This window comes from Haemaphysalis longicornis, unplaced genomic scaffold, assembly GCF_048455015.1.
Source record: "Haemaphysalis longicornis isolate Haplotype H1 unplaced genomic scaffold, Haemaphysalis longicornis Haplotype H1 scaffold_5, whole genome shotgun sequence".
Taxonomy (NCBI): Eukaryota; Metazoa; Arthropoda; class Arachnida; order Ixodida; family Ixodidae; genus Haemaphysalis; species Haemaphysalis longicornis.
In genome coordinates this window covers 78,125,278-78,146,122 of record NW_027526385.1, presented here as the reverse complement: position 1 = coordinate 78,146,122, position 20,845 = coordinate 78,125,278, and the positions used below count along the sequence as shown (strand labels likewise).

Sequence of the window (20,845 nt, the reverse complement as noted above, 5' to 3'; positions counted from 1 at the left end):
TTTTCTTCTTTCTCAAACGTTTTGGAAAAAGAAGTACATCTTCACCTCTTGGCTAACATCAGCCCCTTGATTCACAGTAATCAGCGCAAGCTTATGCCCGCCAGGTCTGCACATTCGAACTTTGCCTGCTTCGGAGTGACGCCAGCGAATGCGTATTTTCACGTTTTCAAAAGGATACCGTCTACTCTGACTGCAGTAAGGCCTTCGAACGTCGAAACCATGATGTGTGCTCCTTCACAAGGTGTCTGCGTATGGTCTGTCTCCTGCTTTCGTAGAGTGGTTCTTTGCTTACGTCAAACGTAAAACAAACTTCGCTCAGTACGCTTTCGCTAAATCTCGTATCTTCGCCTTGCCATCCGGGGTTCCCAAGGGCTCGATCCTCGGCCCGGTACTTCTTAAACTTCTTATTGAATGATGTACAATTCAGTGTAAAACATTCATCTCTCTTGCAGTTTGCAGACGACATCAAACTTTATCGTGCTGTAGTATCAGAGGCAGATTACACCCAGCTTCAGAGCGACGTAAACGTGATCTCATTCTGGTACAGAACTACCAAGAACTTAACCCTCTAAAAACTCCTTCTATTGCATACACTCGAAAGGGTTCTTTAGCTTTTTTTAAACGTGATCTTCCTCTGGTACAGAACTACCTAGAAATGAACCCTCTGAAAACCGTTGCTATTACATACACTCGAAAGAATTCTTCTTTAACTTTTTTTGTACCACGTGAACTATTAGAAGCAAAACGAACAAGCGTAACAGACTATTTGGAACTTTTGATGGATCTATTCATACCTGATGTAAACCACGACGTATACGCGCACACCTCTTTGTACTTTGGGTGCGATATCTCGCGCAACAAAAGATTTCTCAAGGGGGTCATGTTTTCTAGCCCTGTATGAAGCACTTGTTATATCAAAGATAGAGTTTGCATCGGCAGTATGGAGCTGTATGAAAGGGCGTAAAAAAGGTACCCTCGAATCTTTCGCCGCTACAACCCGGATGAAAACACGCTTAGCACGACGTAATCAGGCTGCTTAATCGGAAGAATAACAATGTAGACACACGAACTGCGATTTTTTCTGTTCACGTGTGCCGACTTGAAATTCGAAAGCACGGAACTAGTGGGCTGTGTTCGGCTAAAGGCTCCAATGTGAGCAATGCATTCATACTTGTGTTTTTGATGTAACGACCATAGGGCGGCTGTCTCCTGTATGCCGTGTGCAACGCGTGTATAATTACGATTTTAATGTATCCTTAGACGTTTTTTCAGCCAATATTTATTCTTTCAAATGTGCTCTCAAAAATGCAAGTATCTGAAGGTCTTTGCGCTCCCTCAGTATGGTATACAAGTGATTCCGGGTTCCAGTTTTTGTTTGCACGTATATGCGTGTGTTCATGCGCGAATGTTTTCTTTAATCACTTCAACGTACTTTACATGAATTTCGTGATATTTCGATTTCTTCATTATGATACTTCCTTTCGAACGTTTACAACCTGAGTGTTTGCATATGCCTGTACTTTTTCACGTGCTTCCTAATGGCCCTGACGCTATGTTCATATCTTACTCGTGTACTTTGTATGCTTGCGGGTGTTCGTATGTGTTTGTGTGCGCGCGCGCGCATTCGTGCGCGTGTGTGTGTGTGGGCGTAAGTGTGTGTGTGCGTAGGTGGGTATTCGTGTGTGTGTGTGTGTGTTTGTTTGTACAGCGCTACACTGTACTTCATGATGCACTGCACTTTGCAACCGCTATCCCTACTTCATTGTTTGTTTCTTTTTTGTTACCCTGTGCTTCCACTGCGCCACCCAAGGAATGACTATTGCTCAAGAGAACCCAGTGTCTTTGTTTGGAAGAAACGAGCCTTAGGACGTCTATCGTCGGTGTTTTCCCCGCGTTGAGGAGAGACGGTTTCGTGGGGGGGGACTTGCCAACTATCTGCTCAGCGGCCACCTCCACCGGTGTCGCTCGGCGTCTTGCCCTCCCAGCCGGCGTTGGTGGAGGCGGCCTTCTCTTCTTCCTTTGTGGCTGTTTTCTGTTTTCCCTTGGGTGTGTACTAGATCCCTGAGTATTGTGTTTTTCTTCGTGGGCCCCTTCTTCAGATTGTCAAGGGTAACGGCGGCATGCTTGGCACAGGCCTGGCATCGCGCTTCGATCCTTTTCTCAAGAGGAAGCCTGGTTGGTGGAGGAGTGGGAGGGGCACAAGTCGCCGATAGTCGCTGTTCCTTTTTTTCTGCGCAGTTTCGAGCTCCTTCACCACCTAAGGTGCCGGTTCTTGCTCGGTTCCGGCTGCGTCTTGAAACGAGCAGGGGGGTCGGATCGGTGGATCGTCTGCCCCACCACCTCTCTCTTTATTGAAGGCTCGTTTCGTGTTTTCATGTTGTTGATCTCGTCATACCAGCGAACAAGGCGGCGGATGATCTGGCCAATGCACCCCATGACTCCCCCATAGTCCCAGTGTGGAGTTCCAAGGTGTGCTGTAATACGACCAGGGACGTAACCAGGTGAGAGGTGGCCGCACGACACCCTTGAAGATGAGTGGCGTGCGGCCAACCTCCACCTGTGCAGCTCTCCCACGCACGATGGTGCCCGGCACAAACTTGGGACTGGATACCGGCCGCTGGAGCTACAGTCGCGCACTCCAGTGGACATCCTCCATCCCCGGTGGCTCCAGATACCGAAATCTAACTGGACAGGAAATCTAACTGGTAGGTACCGAAATCTAACTGGACAGGGGTGAATTCGACTGCGGGGTCGAGCTCCCCACTTCTCGGGGCCCGCGCATTCATTTCGGTGAGGCCTGGCCCTGTTGGCCGTACCCGCGTGAGCATGTGCAGTTGGGTCCCGCTACCTAGCGTAGCGCACACTAGCTCCTTTGCTAAGCCTCTCTAATTGTTGACAGTTTTTCCGCAAGTGTCTCGTGTGGTAGCAGGTAAGGCAGAGCGAAATCGACCCGGCATTTCGATTAAAATGGGGCTACCGCTGATAGTGGCTTCGTGGGCGATCGTCTCGACAGATGTTGGAGTCGACGGAATACCATAAAAAAATCTTCGTGGTGCCTGTCGTGTGCTTTAGCCCGGGTTTCTGCCATATTTTGCGAACAACCACCTTGACCCGGCCAAAGCAATCTATCTGGTGAGTCAGGACCTCTTCAAGGCCTTTGGTGGCACCCAGTGGACCTGTGCCACTATTTTTCGGCGGTTGCGATTTATTACGAGGCACCGCCTACTTTTCCCTGTAATCTCCATGCGTGCGGTCAGCTCTTCAATGTCTATTTACACAATGAATGCCACCACTCGAATATGTTTAAATTTGAAATGAGGTGTAAGAATATTTAGGCGTTGATGCCGTGGCAAGAGGCGCGCCCAGGTCTAGTTCGCTTACCTGCTGTGATTCAGTTCAGCGCGAACCGATGGCGCCTCCCCACGGGGCCTGCCTAGTAACGGAGTCGCCCTAATGTGGGTATTCCGGGGTCAGTCACTGCCGCCGCGTGTATTTGTCCGTTTTTAGGTGGACGCGATGCACAGGAGGGTTTAAACGGGTGACGAAACAAGTCATTTTGATATACTGCGGGTTTTACTTGCTGGAACTCCATGAATGAGCAGAACGACCGCGAGGAGATTTCTCAGAGATCGTTTCGAGGTCGTTGTTGAAATTTGTTGATTTCTCCTTTAAAATACGATAGTGGATCTTGTGCTTCTTAAACACTAACGTTTTTGTTGGTCTGCCTTTCTGTCCGTCCCTGCATTCAGCCTCCCGACCAGAAGATAAAGGAATTCTTGAAGGACAAGTTTATTTGCGCACCGCATTTCCAAATCGCTAGATATGGTCGCACACTTCCTTTGTAAACATTCTTCAACAAAAAAGATCAGGCTTATGCTAAATACATCCTCACAAGGCAATACATATTACCACAATTCGTTAACTAAAATACACATGGGGATATGTTTTGCTTAAGAAAGAATAATTTACTAACAAAAAACAAACAAAGCGTTCGCGCTTCAGCTTGAAGCTTGTGGCGCGACCACCAACACACGAAACAAATGCGTGGAAATTGAATTCAGCAAATCTCAATTCGTTTGTGATGGCATGTAGAATAGAGAAAGAAAGAGAGAGAGAGAGAAATAACTATATTAATTTTTTAGTTTATTGCTACCACACACTTAGAGAGAGAGAGAGAGAGAAAGACTTTATTAAATGCCAGCAGAGGGGAGGACCGGGCTACACAGAGCCGCTCCCTCCCCCCGACGCGTTTACGTCGCCCTCGGGACTAGGCCCCGCCGGCGTCGGCGAGAGCGGCGCGCGAAAGGTACTCGGGAACTCGTCCCTTTCCCCCCCGTCGGTGCCTCTCTCCGCCTCTGCCTGGCGAGAGCAGCCTCGAGCTGCTGGACGGCGAAGGTTTGTGATGTCAGGTCCGGTGAGTTCGCGGCACTGACGATGGTGTCCGGCAACCGGCCGTAGAGGTCGGCTGCTTCTACAGGATGCACTGCACAGTCCCACAGGATGTGGGCCAAAGTTGCGCGTTCACGCTCACATACACTGCACACATCACTGACATAGACGTCCGGGCACACGTGGCGTGCGAGTGCCGGCGTGATTAGCGATAGTGTCTGTAACTGGCGTAACAGCACTGCCTGCGAACGGGTGAGTCCCGGGTGGGGCGGTGGCGCGGTGCGGCGGCCGAGCCGGTACCACTCCAGCACCTCCCCGTACGTGAGGAGGGGCTCCGGGTCCCACCCGTCGTCGTCGTCGTCGTCTTCTCGGTGGTCTTTCGCCGCGGAGCTCGGAGTAGGAGGGGGGGCCCCGCCGGTAGCTCGGTGGCCGCCGGCCGGACTCGCCGTCGCCGCCGCCGCGCGGTTGGTCAGTCCTCGCGCGGCGGCGTCCGCCGTCTCGTTGCGGTTGTGGAGACCGCCGCCCACGTCTCTGATCTCCGTGTGCGCCGGAAACCACCGAAAGTGGGTGGCCGGCACCGCTTCACTGATCACTGCACGACACCTCACAACGCGCACAGCACTTTCACACACGTTGTTCTTGGCGTAGTTCGCGATGGCCGAGCGCGAGTCACTGATCACCGTGGTGCATCGCGGGTCCGTCAGCGCCACTGCGATCGCCGTCTCCTCCGCATGGCGGGCGGACGGGGTGCGGACGCTGCAGGCGCTGTACACTTCACCCGTGGTGGCGCGGACCGCCACCGCGACGTAGGCGTCGGGTCTGTCGGGGTACCGGGTGGCGCCCACGTACAGGGCGCCCGTGTCGTTTGCGTGCGTCGCGGCGAGGGCGCGCGCCCTCGCTTCTCGGCGGCCGCGGTTGCGGTCGGGGTGGATGTTGCGGGGTAGCGGGAGGATCCGAAGCCGCTGCATCACCTCCGGCTGGAGCTGCGTCGTCTCGTGCCGATGCGAGTCCATGGTCTTTGGTCCCATCCCGAGGCGCTCCAGAATGCGCCTGCCCGTTCTTGTGGAGGCGAGGCGCTCGAGCTGCGCTGTCGTTTGGGCCTCGCTGATTTCCTCGAGGGTGTTGTGCACCCCCAGCTCGAGTAGCCTGGCCGTGCTGGTGCTGCATATCAAGCCCAGGGCCGTCTTGTAAGCCTTGCGGATGGCGGCGTTGATGCGGTCCCACTCCTGCCGTAGCCAGTAGTGGAACGCGCCGACGTAGGCGACGTGGCTCATCGCAAAAGATTGGAGCAGTCGGAGGAGGCTGGCCTCCTTCATTCCGCTATGCCGTGTCGCCACACGTCGGACGAGTCTGGCCGCCGCGCCGATCTTGGTGACGAGGCGGTCGACCGTGGTCTTGTTACTTCTGCTGGCCTCGAGGTACATGCCGAGGACCCGGAGCGTGTCTACCCTGGGGATGACGGCGCCGTCCCTCGTTCTGATTCTGATGTTCGCCGAGTCCTCGGCCTCCCTCTTGCGGTACTTGCCCGGCGGCGGGACGATCAGCAGCTCCGACTTTTGCGGCGAGCACCGCAGGCCCTTACCGTCGAGGTGGTCTTCGATGGCGTCCACCGCCGTCTGCAGCGCGTCTTCGATGTGGCCGTTGCTACCCCCGGGGACCCACAGCGTGATGTCGTCCGCGTAGATGGTGTGGCGGACCTGTGGGATCCCTGAGAGTCTGCGCGCCACCCCGATCATCACGAGGTTGAAGAGCAGCGGCGATATCACCGAGCCCTGAGGGGTTCCCGTGCTCCCGAGCTTCTTCGGCGGCAGCTCGAGGTCTCCCGCGTGTATTTCGACGGTCCGCTCCGACAGAAAGTCTCGGATGTAGTTGTAGGATCTTCTGCCCAGGCCGAGCCTGCCGACCTGTTCCAGGATGGCGGAATGCTTGACTTCGTCGAACGCGCTCTGCAAGTCCAGCCCGAGCACGGCCCTGTTGTCTTGGGTGCCGACGGACGTGTCCAGGATGTCGTGTTGTAGCTGGATCATGGCGTCTTGAGTGCTGAGCCTCTCCCGGAAACCCAACATGGTGTCGGGGTATAGCCCTTCCGTCTCGAGGTAGCGTTGCCATCTGTTGTTCAGCACGTGTTCGAGAATCTTCCCCACGCACGACGTTAGGGATATCGGGCGCAGATTCTCGATGTTGGGAGGCTTGCCCGGCTTGGGTATCAGCACCGTTCTCGCCGTCTTCCACTGGCGCGGCAGCGCTCCCGCTCGCCAGCAGCGGTTGAAGTACCTCGTCAGGGACGCGATGGCCCCGTCGCCGAGGTTCCGCAGGGCCTTGTTCGTCACCCGGTCCGGCCCGGCCGCCGACTTGCAGTTGATGGTCTGCAGCACGGCCCTGACCTCCCACTCCTCGATGTCGCGGTCGAGAACGGGATTGTCTGCGCCCGCGTACTCTCCGTGGCGTTCGCTGGGGGTGCTCGGGAGGTACTTCGCGTCGATGCGCCTGCATGTCTCTTCCCTTCCCAGCGCTTTGGTGGCCGTGTGCACGACTTGCGCGAGGCGATGCTGCTGGTAGCCCTTGGTGCCGGTCTCGTCCAGGAGGTGACGCAGCAACCGCCACGTTCTCCCCTTGTGGAGCTGGCCGTCCGCTTCGTTACACACCGCGTGCCAGCGCTGGGTGCAGAGTTCTCTGCTGTACTTCTCGATCTCGCGTCCCAGCGTGGCTATCCGCTTGCGGAGACGGTGATTGTTTCTCCTTCCCCTCCATCTCTTCTGCAGCGACTGCCGGGCCTCCAACATGTTTGCCAGGCGGCTGTCTATGCCGGGGTGTTCCTCGTCCTTTTCGAGCTCCGTCGTTGCGTCCGTTATCAGGCGGACGATGTCTTCGGTCCAGCTCTCGATGTCCGCGATGTCTTGCGTGGACTCCTCCTCGGCGCGCGCGCGGAAGAGGTTCCAGTCTGTGATCTTTTGCTGGCGGCGACGCTCGTCCCGGGGTCGCGCGGTCGTCGGCAGCTCGATCTCTATTACGAAGTGGTCGCTACCCATGTTCTGGCCCGTGTTTCGCCACTTTGCTCCGCCTCTGACCGAGTTGGCGACGCGGACGAACGCGAGGTCCGGGTTCGTGTCTCTGGTGACCGACGTGCCGATGCGTGTGGGGGACGAGGGGTCTGTGTGCAAGGTGAACCCCGCGTCGGCCGCCTCGTCTAGCAACTCCTTGCCCTTCAGCGTCGTGCGGGTGTACCCGAGCTCTTTGTGGGGGGCGTTAAAGTCTCCGCAAATCGCGATCGTGTCCCTCGGCGCCGTCGCCAGCGCCGTGTGCAGAATGGTGCGGAATCTCTGTTGGCGATGCGCGGGATTGCTGTACACATTCACCAAGAGGATGGACTCTTTCTTCTTCTTCCCTAGAACCACTTCGGTTGCGCAGTATTCCAGTGCGCTGCGGCCGAGGAGGCCCTCGTGCTTCACAAACGGGATCCCTTTCTTCACAAAGGTGCAGACGCCCTGCGCCACCCCCTTCCCGCAGTCTCGTGCACTCGGGGGGCTTGCGTGTGCTCTGTAACCCGTGAGGGACGGGGCGTCCTCCGTGTGCGTCTCTTGCACCATTATGATGTCCGGGGGCCTCTCGGCGCCCTGGATGATTTGTAGTAGCGTTGCTTTCCGGCACTGGAAGCCGTTGGAGTTCCATTGCCAAATTGTGAGCGTCGAGTTGGTCCGGGGTTGTCTGGTCATGGCGATGTCCTTGGGTTGACGGTTGGGCTGCGGTCTTCTACTGCCACGTCGTCATCGCGGCCTAGCTTCCTGTATAGGAACTCTTGTAGCGCATCGAGGCGGCGCTCTACTGCCGCGAACCGGGCGTTCATGCGATGCTCGAGAGCGTCGACTCTCTTCTCTAAGCGGTCTATTCTTTCGGTGCAGCGTCGTAACCGGACGGCAACACTTATTCCACCTTGGGTTCGTGCCTCTTGCTCGTCGTCTCTTGTTCGCGGAGATTCCTCGTCTTCTTGGGCCTCCATGGCGGTCTCGGAGGATGGTGGTAGGCTTACGGTCGTCTCCGTTGGTTGTGGGCTTGCCGGTGTTGGCGGCGTCGGTTGGGGTCGGTGTCGCGGCGTAAGCGACGGGGGAAGTGGGACCCGTCCCTGCTCCCCCTTTGGGTGGGCCGGTGCTTGCGGCTGTTGCTGCTGTGCGGCCAGGAGACGTTGCAGCTTCTCGTTGATGTCGGCTAATTGTTGTCGCAGTTGCGCGTTTTCGTTTCGCAGTGACACGATTACCGCGTTCATCCTCTTTTCAGGTGGGGATTGGCGACTCGTTCGCGGCGTGACGTCTAAATGTTCGCCGTCTCTCCGCGGCGTTTTGGAGCGGGCGCGGCGAGCAGGTGTCTCTTTGACTACGGCAGTCCACGCCACGCGCTCACGTGATCGTGGCGCGTTTCTGCTGCGGCTCCTCCCCCTTGCGCTTCGAGAGGCGGAACAGCTGGCGTCGCTTCGCGCGCGACTGTGGCTGCGCCCCCCGCGGCTGTGCCCGCGGCTGCGGCTGCGCCCGCGTCCTCTCGCGGGGTTTAATGGCGGGAAACTGCGGTCGTCGTTCTCGGGGGCCTGCTCCCGGCGTTCCCACTGCCGGCGCTTCACCACATACGGGGTCTTGAATTTATTCGTGCAGCCCGGTGCGCCGGTTGAATGGGGCCCTCCGCACAGCTTGCAGTGCGGTTTGCACGCGAGCTCGTGCCCCTCGCTTGGGTCGCGCGTGCCGCACGCGAGGCACACCCGTACGTGTGGTTGCGGGCACACGTCCCTTCGGTGTCCTAGCTTGCCGCAGCTAGTACACACTTCGCGGTGTTGTCTGTGCAGGCTACACCGCAATAATACTGCGCCGTACTTGACCGTCGACGGCACCTTCAGGCCTTGAAAGAGGACGATGACCGCCGAGGAGTTACCGATGCGGTGTGCGTCCAGCGCTAGCGGGTTGTACTCGTTGACGACGTTGGCTCTGATCTCCTCTAGGCTGTCTTCCCTAGCTATGCCGTGTATCACCCCCTTGGCGGTGCCGTCGGGGGCGGCTTGGTACGCGTAGACCTTGTATTCCTGATCGCTCACGCGTAGCGCCTGTAGCTGTGCGTATTTCGCCGCGCGGACCTCGCACGGCGTGCTCACGACGATAATGTTTTGCTGGACGTTCGGGCAAATGGTGTCTCGTAGGGCCTCGTCTCTCGTAATTCCGGTGGCTGCCATAATCGCCGTCATGAGTTCGGTTGCCCTGACGCGACCGGCGTGGAGTCCGCCGCGCGGCCTGACGATAATCTTGTGCTCGTTCCTCGGTATGCTCGCGGGCATGCGTGCCGACTTCGCTAGCATGGCGTTGACTCTCTTGGCAAAGTGCGTTCTGGCGGTCGTGGAATTTGAGGAGGCCTTGGCGGCAGACTCACCCGTCGGCGACGCTTGCGATGCCGGTCCCTGTTGCCTGGCGGCGGCGCGTCGTCGCGGCAGCACCCAGCCGGCGGTATCGTCGGTCTCGAGGGTCTCTCCCCGCACGGCGGCGACGGTGCGGCCGGTAGATCGGTCGACGGTGATCGTTTGCAGCGTTAAATCCTCTTCGTGGTGGTGGGGTTCACCGCTCGTATCCATGGCAGCGGCCATTTCCGAGCCTCCACCGAGGCCGCGAGCCGCAGAGGTCGACCACGCCGGCGGTGGCCGGGCCGGCGTTCGACGTTAGGCTTAGCGCGGCGCTCGGCTGGCACTGGTCCAAAAGTGGTGAGAACTCACTAAGGGAGACACAGGTGGTCCAGGGTGTGGTGTCCAGTGGTGCGGATGGTCCTTAGGAAAGGGTATCCACACCAGAAAGGCACTTGTATTGGAAATTTCCGCCGGGAGAGGTGGAAAAACACGGAGCCCATGCGAAGGTACGTTCGCACTGCTCGGCCCCCTAGCGGCGGCCACCACACACTTACTGCCCTAACCAAGGGAGCTGGTGGCTTTTCTGGCGTAGGACAGAGACTGGACGGAAACAGCGGGGCAGGTGGGCGTGACGCGCGGAGAGGCAGTTTTATGGCAGGCACTGCAGAGGGCTATCGTGTTTCGGAGATATTGCAGCAAAGCGAGAACATTTAGAAACAATGTTTTGTTCATCTGCACGACTCGTGGATGAATTGGTAGCTGTATCTCTTTTTAAATAGAAAAAGTATGCCTCAACGTCAATGCCCGCACATATGCGAAAGTAAAAGCCTCGTGTACATTCAAAGATACTGGTTGAGCCCTCACATGCCTTGTCGCTGAGACAAGATCATGACCGCCTAGAAACGAACAGGTTTAACGTTGCTCGCCTGAAGCTCAAATGTGCACAGAAGCCTTCAGGACGTTTCCGCAATTCGCACTCATCAGAAGTACTACCTTCACAGCCAGGAATCAAACACGCGTTTGACGCCTCCATGATCATCGAAATTTGATGGAGACTACATCAAGCGCGTTTTCGAGGCTGGTGTAATGTTTCGGAAAAGTGGAGACGTTAAGGTAAACGCTCAAAAAATGTGGAAGAAAGGCGTCCTGACGGGACGGCAGCTGCGCGACCCAAAAATGGTTCCCCATAATTTCCCCGCAGCTGCGCCTGCGAAGCTCCCCTTCTATGCGACACCCACGATGAGCGGTTGTCTACCACGAGGAGACGCCGGCTGGCACGTGACCACATAAATACTTGCGTGATTTCAAAATTTCACTGGCATAGGTCAGTTGTTCTAAATTGCATTTGACCCAGTATAGCTACCTCAACAATGTTGAGCCACGAAATCATCCCCCATGCATTGTAGGGTCGGCGACCTTTTAAAGCTCTGTATCCGTGACAAACTTTCCGGGCACGTTTTGTGCCTCTCATACTGATACGTTTTATGACACCAAATGAACAGCAGGTGTGAACTGGTGAACTGGCCATCGGTACGCGTAGTGAAATTCACTGATTGGTTATGAGGGTTAACGCGCCGACGCTACACAGGCAGTGAGGTGCACCCTAGTGAAGGGGTTCGGATTAATTATGGCCGCCCGGGGATCTTTAACGTGCTCTCAAAATATTGAACACACAAGCGTTTTCGCTTTTAGCCTCCATCAGAAAATCGGCCGCTGAGGCCGGGAATAGAAAAAGGGTCTCTGTCGCTTAGTAAAATAAATTTATCGTGTGACATAGCATATCGCATGTGATGTCTGTGTAGACTCTTCTTGGGAGAGTGGTCTCAACTACACAGATAACGCAGAACTGACACCACCGTTTGCGGCTTTAAACTGTATTTGCGTTGCCTTGTGAACTCTCACCACTTAATCCCGAGACTACCTGCTGAACGGGAAGCTCCACGAATGAAAACGAGGGAGAAACCGCGACACGAAAAGCTCGTTCTAGTAAAATGGGTTCGTGCATTGTGCCAACAACGAGAAAGGTGAAACCCAACATACGAAGCTCGTAATGCGATACGGCACCAAAAGGCAACAGGCAAATGCCGCCTGAAAGGGCAGCAAAAGCAGGGGCTGCAGTGCAGCCGCGCTTGCCGCTATGCAAACGATAGGACCCTGCACCGCCCCGCGCTCGCACCGCTGCGGTCGGCGCATCTACTGGAGAAAAAACACGATCTGGTCACGTTCTCCACTGCGCACGTCGGTGAGTGTCGACCACAAAATATATTCTTACATCGTGATTCGAAGGAAACGAGACACACAATCTTCTACTGATACATGATGCCGGCAAGCGATGGGGCGAAATAATCAACTCTGTTCCGCCGCGGAGGCGGTTCACCGTGGGAAAAAACTGTGTTTGATTTGCCGCTCGGCGGCTGCCATGTGGGTATGCTTGGCAAGCGACACGAGAGCTGCGCCCCTAAAATATTTCAAATACAACACAAAGAAAACAACGTGACGTCATGGGCAGTCAACGCTCACCACGTTTTCTGGAATATCTGAGCACTGGTTTGCCCTAAGGACGGCCAGTGAGACGTACAGTAACGCCTTAAAAGATGCAAAGAAAAAATTCATGAATGTGACGTTACTGTAGCTTTTACAAAACAATCCCAAAAGATTTTGGAACGCTGGAAACGAAGTGGACCACTCAAGTTTCTTTTTTTATACTCAATCTAACCCAATCGCTGAACATGCTTGCGTTGAAGTGCTGAACGATGCATTTATGAAGGCCTTTTCCGGTGCTTCTAACTGATCATTCCCCAAGTACGGGAGCAATGTAGGATTTCCGATGTCTGCGGATACTTCTGACTTTGATGGCATAATACGTATTATTGATGGTCTAAAATTATCCTCTTCGAGTGGTACGGACAATGGCAATGCTAAAATTCTTAAAAATACGAAGACCCATTCAGCCATTATATTAATTAAAATATTTAACCAATCATCAAAACACGGAAATTTGCCTTATGACTGGAAGATCGGTAAGGTGGTTCCACTGTATAAATCCCGTGACCGTCATTCATTAGGCAATTACCACCCAATTTCCCTATCCAGCATCTGCTGTAATATCGTAGAACATGTCATATTTTCAAACCTAGCAAACTTTCTTAAATCATTCTCTTTTTTCACTCATGTTCAACTTGGGTTTCGAAAAATCTTTTCTTGCGAAACTGAACTCGTAACATTTACAAACGACATTCATTGTGTGCTTGATCGGGCTTCTGAAGTTGATTGTATATTTTTTAGAATTTGGCAAGGCATTCGACAATGTCTCTCACCGATTTCTTTTGTACAAACTACGTTTCCTTAATATTGACCTTAATGTATTAATGTGGATTGAGTCTTTTCTGACTAATCGTTTCCAATATGTGCATGCCAGCGGCCATAACTCTCCAACGGTTCGTGTTACCTGTGGTGTTCCCCAAGGCTCTGTGCTTGGCCCGTAACTCTATCCTATTTTTATTAATGATCTGTCTATAAATCTCGCATCTCCAATAAACCTTTTTGCGGATGATTGTGTACTACACCGTGAAAAAAAATTCCCTAAGGATGTTCTGTTGCTGCAAAAAGACCTTAAGGCGGTGTTTAACTGATGCTCGCAGTGGCAAATGACCCTAACTTTGAGTAAATGTAAAGTAGTGCGCTTTTATCGCCGTGAAGCTTTAGTGCCGTTCTTCCTACAGTATTAATTTTCTTTCACAATCGGTAACGTCGTATAAATATCTCGGCATCATTCTCACATCAAACTTGTCACAGAATATTCACGTCACTTCTATCACGACTAGTCTTACCGCATGCTTGGGTATATCAAAAGAAAATTTTCCAAAACTTCTCCACCCATTAAACTTCTTTTGTATACGTCACTAATCCGTACCAAACTTGAATACACTGCTTCAAGTTTGGACCCTTTTTCTAAATCACTCATCGACACCTTGAAGCTTTGCAAAACCAGGCAGCCCATTTTATTCTTTCGAACAACGACCAGTCTTCCTGCGTAACGCTCATGAAAAACTCTTCATCACTTCCGGCCCTGTCGTTGCGCAGAAATATTTCGCGCTTGGTCCTTTTCTTTAAAAGATATGAGCTTAATACTTCATTTAGGAATGCATTATTCACGCTACCAAGTTATATCTCATCCCGTATAGATTATTTGAAAAAAGTTGGCGTGCTTCAATGTTGTATGGCTACCTACTTCAATTCATTCATCCCTAAGACATAAGCGGAGTGAAACCAAGTGCCGTCTTCCTTGATGCTTTTAACCAAAGTTGAACAGTTTAACAAGCAGCTGACCGACTTCTACATGGCGCGCTGAAATTCAAAGTTTTTGCCTTGTGTTTCGTGCGAACTTTGTGTATTTCTTAGGTTTGATTAATGAAGTCAATTTTTGTTTGTACCAAAGTGCTACATTTTACACGTGCAAATCGAAATGCCGTGAAGGCTTTTTTCACTCTTGTTACACAACTGGGTTGTATATTCCTGCCAACTTTTTTTGCCATTCATCGCGAATGTTTCCGCGCTTTTTGTATTTTATTCGGGTATTCGTTTTGTACCACTCCCCTCAATAATGCCGAATGGGCCATGAGGGTATCTGAAATGAATAAATAAATAAACTACCGAACCGCTGCTGGGTGATCACCTCTGCGCTCTCATGCGTACGTCTTTTGTTTTTTTTTCTGTCGTGCCGGTGATGGCAGCTTTCAATCTTCTCGCGTATATACAGTCGGTCGTCGTTTTCAGCAGCAGCAGTGGCAGGTTATCCTACCGATCGCAAGCGATGCGAGATGATGAGCACTTCCAGGTTGTTACTATTCAGTGTTTTGAACACCTCTATGATTCTTTTTTTTATTCCGCCCCGAGACTGTTGTCACGAGGAAGGACAAATTAAATGGACGATTATTGTGAATTGCCAGCGCTTCCAATGACTACAGGAATACGTTGGCACTAGCTAATAATAGTACCAGTCTTAGATGCTTCGCAAGCAAACGTTTTGCTTAGCCAGAATGCGAACGAATGAAAATGCAACGCAAATTAGGTAGGCAGGAGGCCTGCGAGGCGCACTTGTCAACTAGCGCCTTGACATTTAATTACAGCAAAACATCTGCATTAGGTAAATTGATCAGACATCGCGATCGGTAATTATCTCCTTAAAACCACATTCTCGCGATCTTTGTTCCTTAATATAAATGTACAAAGCTTGCGTTTTACCGTGTTCTCGACGCAGTTTCCCATTGCTTTCTCACACAGCTGTGTACAGCAGTCCAGCATTCCATTAAGACGTGTTGCGGATCTGGCCTGGCGGATTTCTCGTCTCTAGTGTGGCATATTATCGCAGGATCAGTTTGGCACGCACTGGTACAGTTAAACTGAGTCTAGGGCATTGACACGAGGCAAGTTGTGCTTTGTGTCTTAAACAGTGCTTTTGTGCATACGATCCTTCCAGTTTTATTATGTATTTTCTAAGTACAGTCGAATAAGTTTCTAGATTTCTTTTTTTGTGTGTAGTTTGTGTGTGTTTGTTTTGTTTTGTTATTGATTGAGCAGGTGTAGCTGTCTCACAAAGAGCCAACTACTTTTTAAAATGTAGTGTTTTTGTATTCGATAAACATGATCGATTAATATCCTGACATGGCATGCAAATTTCTCTACCAGCTGACCTGACTCATCCTTTCTGTGCCTACAGTTTACCTCCTGTCTCCTTGCACTGCGACACTGGCGACCATGGATGCAGGCCCAGTACAGAGCCGGACCACCCCTGACATAACCTCTGCAGCATCCTCGGATTCCCACTCACTCCGCTGAATTGCCACGGCTGATTCCCCAAAGATGGTGTAGTTGCTACCCGTCCACACATCGAAGCACCATTTCACAGCACGAAACCACAAAGAGACTTCTTGTACAACCATTTATTGGAGCCGATAAATGAAGAAAATTGGTTGGCGTTGTGTTATTTAATGCTGCGAGCGAATGCTGAAATTTTAGCCGGGAAGTTTTCTTCGAGTGCGAAAATTGGAGCGTTGCCAACCCGTTTCTTATTTCAGCAATGCATCCACAAAACTGATTCATACTTAGCAGAGCCATCTGTATTGTAAAATGTTTCGTGTAAATGAGTGCTCACTCTTTCAACCCTTATTTTCTAGGCTTTTAATTTGTTTTCGTACAACTTCGAAAATCTATACAGTCATTCCAGGCAATGAAGTAGGCTGTAGAGTTTGCTCACTTGCATAGGTGGAACTTTAAAGCTGGTGCATTATATACAGAAGAATGGAACGTTTGTATTCGTGCATGTTGGGAAACAATGCAGCTTTAAACATACACAGAGGAGGAGGAATTGACCACAAGCGGATGTGTTGAGCCTCTCATGTCCAGGAGGGCGCGATTCTGCATTCAGAGCTCGTTGCACCCGGGCGTGCTGTCCCTTTGATGCCGGGCTGATCAGCTCGGCCTCCCACTGCTCATGGTTGGGGAATGGAATGGGGCTGTGGTGGTGGAAAAAAACAGAACGGGTGCTGAAACTAAAGGCTATCGTTTTTAATACTTGCATAAAATTGCCAGAGAAACCAAAAATTTGGCTGTTACCAAGTTCGTCAAAGCAGGGTTTCGCTGTTACAAGCAGAGGTTGGACAATACAGGACGTGAGCGAGATCGGCGTCAAATTCTCGGGCGCAAGGGCGAGCGAGATCACGCCGGACGTGAGCGAGATCGGCTTCAAATTCTAGGGCGCAAGGGGCTTGCCCGGTTTGGGGATGAGCACCACCTAGTCGGTCTTCCGGGATTTGGGATGAGTCCTGTTTCCCAGATTTTGTTGCTCATCTCGGCGAGCTTTCTGATGGACTTGCCATCCAGGTTACTTAAACGTTTGTTTAAGATACCGTCCGGCCCCGGGTCAGAGCCTGCGTTGAGCTTGAGGAGGACCTTGTAGATGTCAGATTCAGAGAACGGGCCATCCAGATCCTCTACCGCAGCCCCCCCCCCCGGTAACGAGGATAATCCGCGTCCTTCGAGGGCCCCAGCGGCAGGTTTCTGTCCGCCAGCTCTTGAAGGAGGGCTGCTTCCAACACTCCGTTTCTTTTTGACTCGGAACAAGCCTGTCAATAGCCAATTTTTGATTGCATTTAGTTTGCGAGTCGTCACGCAGTTGCTTCAGGAGGTTCCGCTCTCCCCCCACACACATCTGCCCGTCAATCGAGGAACAAATCTCGTTCCACTGCTGCTTGTACAGTTACTCATTGTAAGCCTCAATCTCGCGATTATCTCCGCGACCCTCTTTCGAAGCCTGCGATTCAGTCTCTGCGTCTTCCAACGGGCAAGGATGGAATTCGTAGCCTCTAAGAGGTTCGCAAGATGCGCGTCCACCCTATGCATGTCCAGATCCGTTTTGCCAACCTTGGTCGCAGCTCTGGCATCCTCCTTGAGCCTTAAAAAGAGGCTGTCAAGGCAGTCATACTCCTACTGGTTCTGCTTCCGCAATTTCCGGAAGGCATCCAAGTCAGTTACTTTAAACTGCCTAGGTGGAGCCGCATTTACTTCTAGGGGGATTGAGATAATAAAATGATCGCTGCCTAGATTTTCCTGCAAATTCTGCCACTTGGCACCAGTGACGTTCTTGACGAACGCCAAATCCGGAGTTGTATCCCGTTGCACCGACGATCCTAGCGCGTTGGGTAATGCGGGTCCGTGAGAAGTTGCAAAGAGTAGTCCGTGACCGCCTGTAGCAGATTAACACCCTTAGCGGACATCCTGGTGCAGCCCAAAGGGTCCTGAGGAGCTTTAAAATCGCCTGCCACCACGAGTGGGTAACCCTTTGTCGGCGCAACCGCCTTTGTCAAAATCGACGCATATGCCTGCCGGTGGTCCGCCGGGGAGCTGTATACATTGTTTAAAATACACTATTCCTGAGCCAGTTGTTTGAGGTGATTTCCACCAGAATCACCTCTGCCCTGGTTTTTGCCCATCTGTAATTTATGTACCTGGCAAGAGCACTCTCTTGTTACCAAGGATGCCGAACCACGCTTACCATCCTCGCGCTCCCAGATGACCTGGTGAACTGTGAAGGACAGCGCCTCTCCGAGAGTTTCCTGTAGTAGAATTACGTGATGTTTGACCGCGTGTGATGCGACAAACTGCTGCAGCGGAGCCCTGCGCCTCCTAAAACCGGCACGTTCCACTGCCACACGACCAACTCGCCAACCTTGCGCGCCATGGTTGTTATTCTGTTTAACCACTCCCTGGAAGCGTTTGCAGCTCAAGCGCCTGCAGGCAACTGCGCCCTACTCGGGCCTTTCGATGGCGTGCGTGGTAAACCCAACGCCGCCTGTGTGCTCTCCACTGCGGACATCTTTTTAAGGAGTGATGTGGTGCTTTCCAGCAGTTGTTTAATCGACTGCTGGATACTTTCTATTTCTGTTACCGGACTCTGTTTCCATAGAATCCCATTCCCCTTGCGGGGCCGGCGGGGCCTTACGTTTACCCGAGTGGACCTAAGCCTCAACCGGATGAGGCATCTGTTCCAACCGCGGAAACTGCAACTTTCGGAAAGACGCAACGTCAGCCCTCATTTCCTGGAGCTCTGCTTTTAGGCGGGCATTGGCTTGGACGAGTTTAGCTACCCTGGGGTCTTCGCTATGATCTGGCAAAGCTACCAGTGTTTCCTTTGGTGGTGCCTCTGGCTTCGGCTTGGCTCAATCCGCCCAGGTAGGTCCATTCTGGATCCACCCCCGCGAGCGAGAACGCCCCCTGGAGCGACAGCGCCTCCTGGAGAGGCTGCGCCGACGGCCAGCTGGCGTGACGGAGCCCGGGAACACTTGCCACGATGGTGTCACGTGAACGGCCCTCCTGGGCGAGCTGTTGGTAAATCTTCCTGGCGCGCTTCGAAAGCCGTCTTCTGCGTCGAATGACGTACGGAACTTGAAAGCGTTGTTTGCACAGTCTGTTCGCCGTGGTATGGGGCCCCACAAAGAGGCCATTTCAGCGAACACGGGTGGTCCTCCGTAGGGGAAACGAGCCCACACCCCCTGCGCACCTTCTTGCTGGGATTGGGGCACACGTCGGACCTATGGCCGATGCCCCCACAACCGTAGCACACGTCAGTTTGTCGCCTGTAGAGCGTGCAGCACAGCATGCTGACACCACACATTACGTCGTTTGGCACCTTCATGCCGTCCAAGAGTACTACTACCATGGTGGTGGTCTTGATTGGCTTAGCCTCTAGAGCCTTTTGATTCCGTTGGTTGACGATCATTGACTGAAGCTGAGCGTCACTGATATCGGCGTCCACTCCACGAATGACACTCTTGCAAGTGTTATCATGGGCCGCCATGTAAGCAGCCACCTTGTACTAACCTTCGCCTAGCCGAATCTGCTGGGTCCCTGCGTAGGCCTGCGCGTTCCTCTTCGTCGGCGTTGAAACGACGAGAATGTTCTGAGCAACGTTAGGGCAAACGATGTCACCCTCGGTCTCCGCCGAGGCTAGAGCCGCCGCCGTGACCAGAAGTGCGAGCCGAAGGTGACTGGCTATTTTAATGTCTAGTCCGCCCAATTTTGCCTGACGATGATGCGTATGTGGTCCCTCGGCAGGCGAGGGAGCCTCGATGCGTCTGCGAGGCGCTTAGCCACGCCTTCGTGCGGTACACTGCCCGGCGCGGCCTCCGCGCACACCTCCTTCTGCACACCGCTGTAGTCTAGCCAGGGCTATTCGCTTCTTCGAAAGAGATTTCTTCTCCCTCCACCATCTCAACTTCAGGCATGGCGCCCTACTTGACCGGGTTAGGCCTGAGCCTACCCGTTCCTCGCCACCGGCGTCGTCTTGACCTTTAGAGTTAGAACAGTCGCGGCGTGGTCCGGCAGAAAATTTAAAACAGTTGGGTAAATGGACCACTCGCCGAAAACGTCCGGTATCAGCATAATCCTGAGAAGAAGCGGCGTCGATTGATGCACGATGTAGCCACAGGAACCACAAATTTCCGACCAAAGACATTTACAGAAGCGGGAGCCGATGTTTCCACGCCCGCACTGGTCGGCGCCCCCTGGCGGTCTCCACGAAGCGGCAGCATTCGACATAAGGGACGCTGGTTGGTGTGCGACTGCGGTTTGAACGATGAACAAAAGGTCTCCGTGAAAGGTCCTTCCGGCGTCGCACCAGGAAGGGGTTGTGCAGCTGGAGCACCCAATAGCCCGTGCGTCTGCTGGTTTTGGGTGACGCTGGCAGCAGCCACAAGACCATGATGACGACGACCGTGAACAGCTTTTCCGCCTGCACTGACACACCTGCGATTAGCCAGGTTCAGTCAAGGTCGTCTGCGGCCTCCATGTATGTCTCTCTTTGGCGATTTCGGGAGGTAAAACAGGCTCCCGATGACTGCCGTGTTTCCGCGCCGAGGCGGCCGATTGCTGAAATAAACCTGCGTTCGGACCGGCCCGCTCTTGCTCACCCGGCAGTTGGCACAGTTGATTATTATTATGATGATTATGAGTCTCCACACAATTGTAAACTCTAATCTGAGCCTAGAGTTCCGTCCGACCGTAGTATTAGTAGTCCGGAAAGGGACGTCCGCACGCACTTCGCACAGAGAGAAATATTTTTACGCCGCGCCTGGCACTACCTCGCTCTCCCTAACATAATGTAACGTACACTTACCTAACGTAACCTTGCTGGCAGAAAGATATCATTCAAACAGCGAAGCCTAACCAGAGCCACGTAAATTATAATTGAAAGTATACTCAAAACCCCCATCCCACAAATCCCATCCCCAACAACCACCCCCCTACCCCCTTCCCCCAAATAGCGATGGGAGATCCTACGGTCCAGCCCCACCGCAACGACCCACGCGGCCCTAGTGGCCCGGGGCCTGGAGGTGCTGGCCGTTTATGGGCCCTGTGAATAAGGGACCACCCCGTCGGACGCCGCCTCAACGGTGACATCAAGGGCTCAAATAAAGTTCTATCTATCTATCAGAAGTAACAATAGAAGAGGCAAGAGCTCCACTCGAACCACCGCTCTTGGGGGCAGGAAGGTGACAGGAACATTTGCACCACAACGACAAACCAGCG

The 20,845-nt window shown here is 53.2% G+C and overlaps 1 protein-coding gene across 1 annotated transcript; it reads right to left on the bottom strand.

Annotated features, from left to right (window-relative positions):
* Positions 1 to 2,250: 2,250 nt before the first annotated feature.
* LOC144139779 (uncharacterized) lies at positions 2,251 to 8,102 on the bottom strand. Its single transcript, XM_077672039.1, has 4 exons — positions 6,664 to 8,102; positions 6,156 to 6,498; positions 5,729 to 5,942; positions 2,251 to 2,474 (listed from the first exon to the last, which is right to left on the bottom strand). Exons 1-4 carry the CDS (start codon positions 8,100 to 8,102, stop codon positions 2,251 to 2,253), a joined length of 2,220 nt encoding a protein of 739 aa, XP_077528165.1.
* Between the last annotated feature and the right edge of the window lie 12,743 nt (positions 8,103 to 20,845).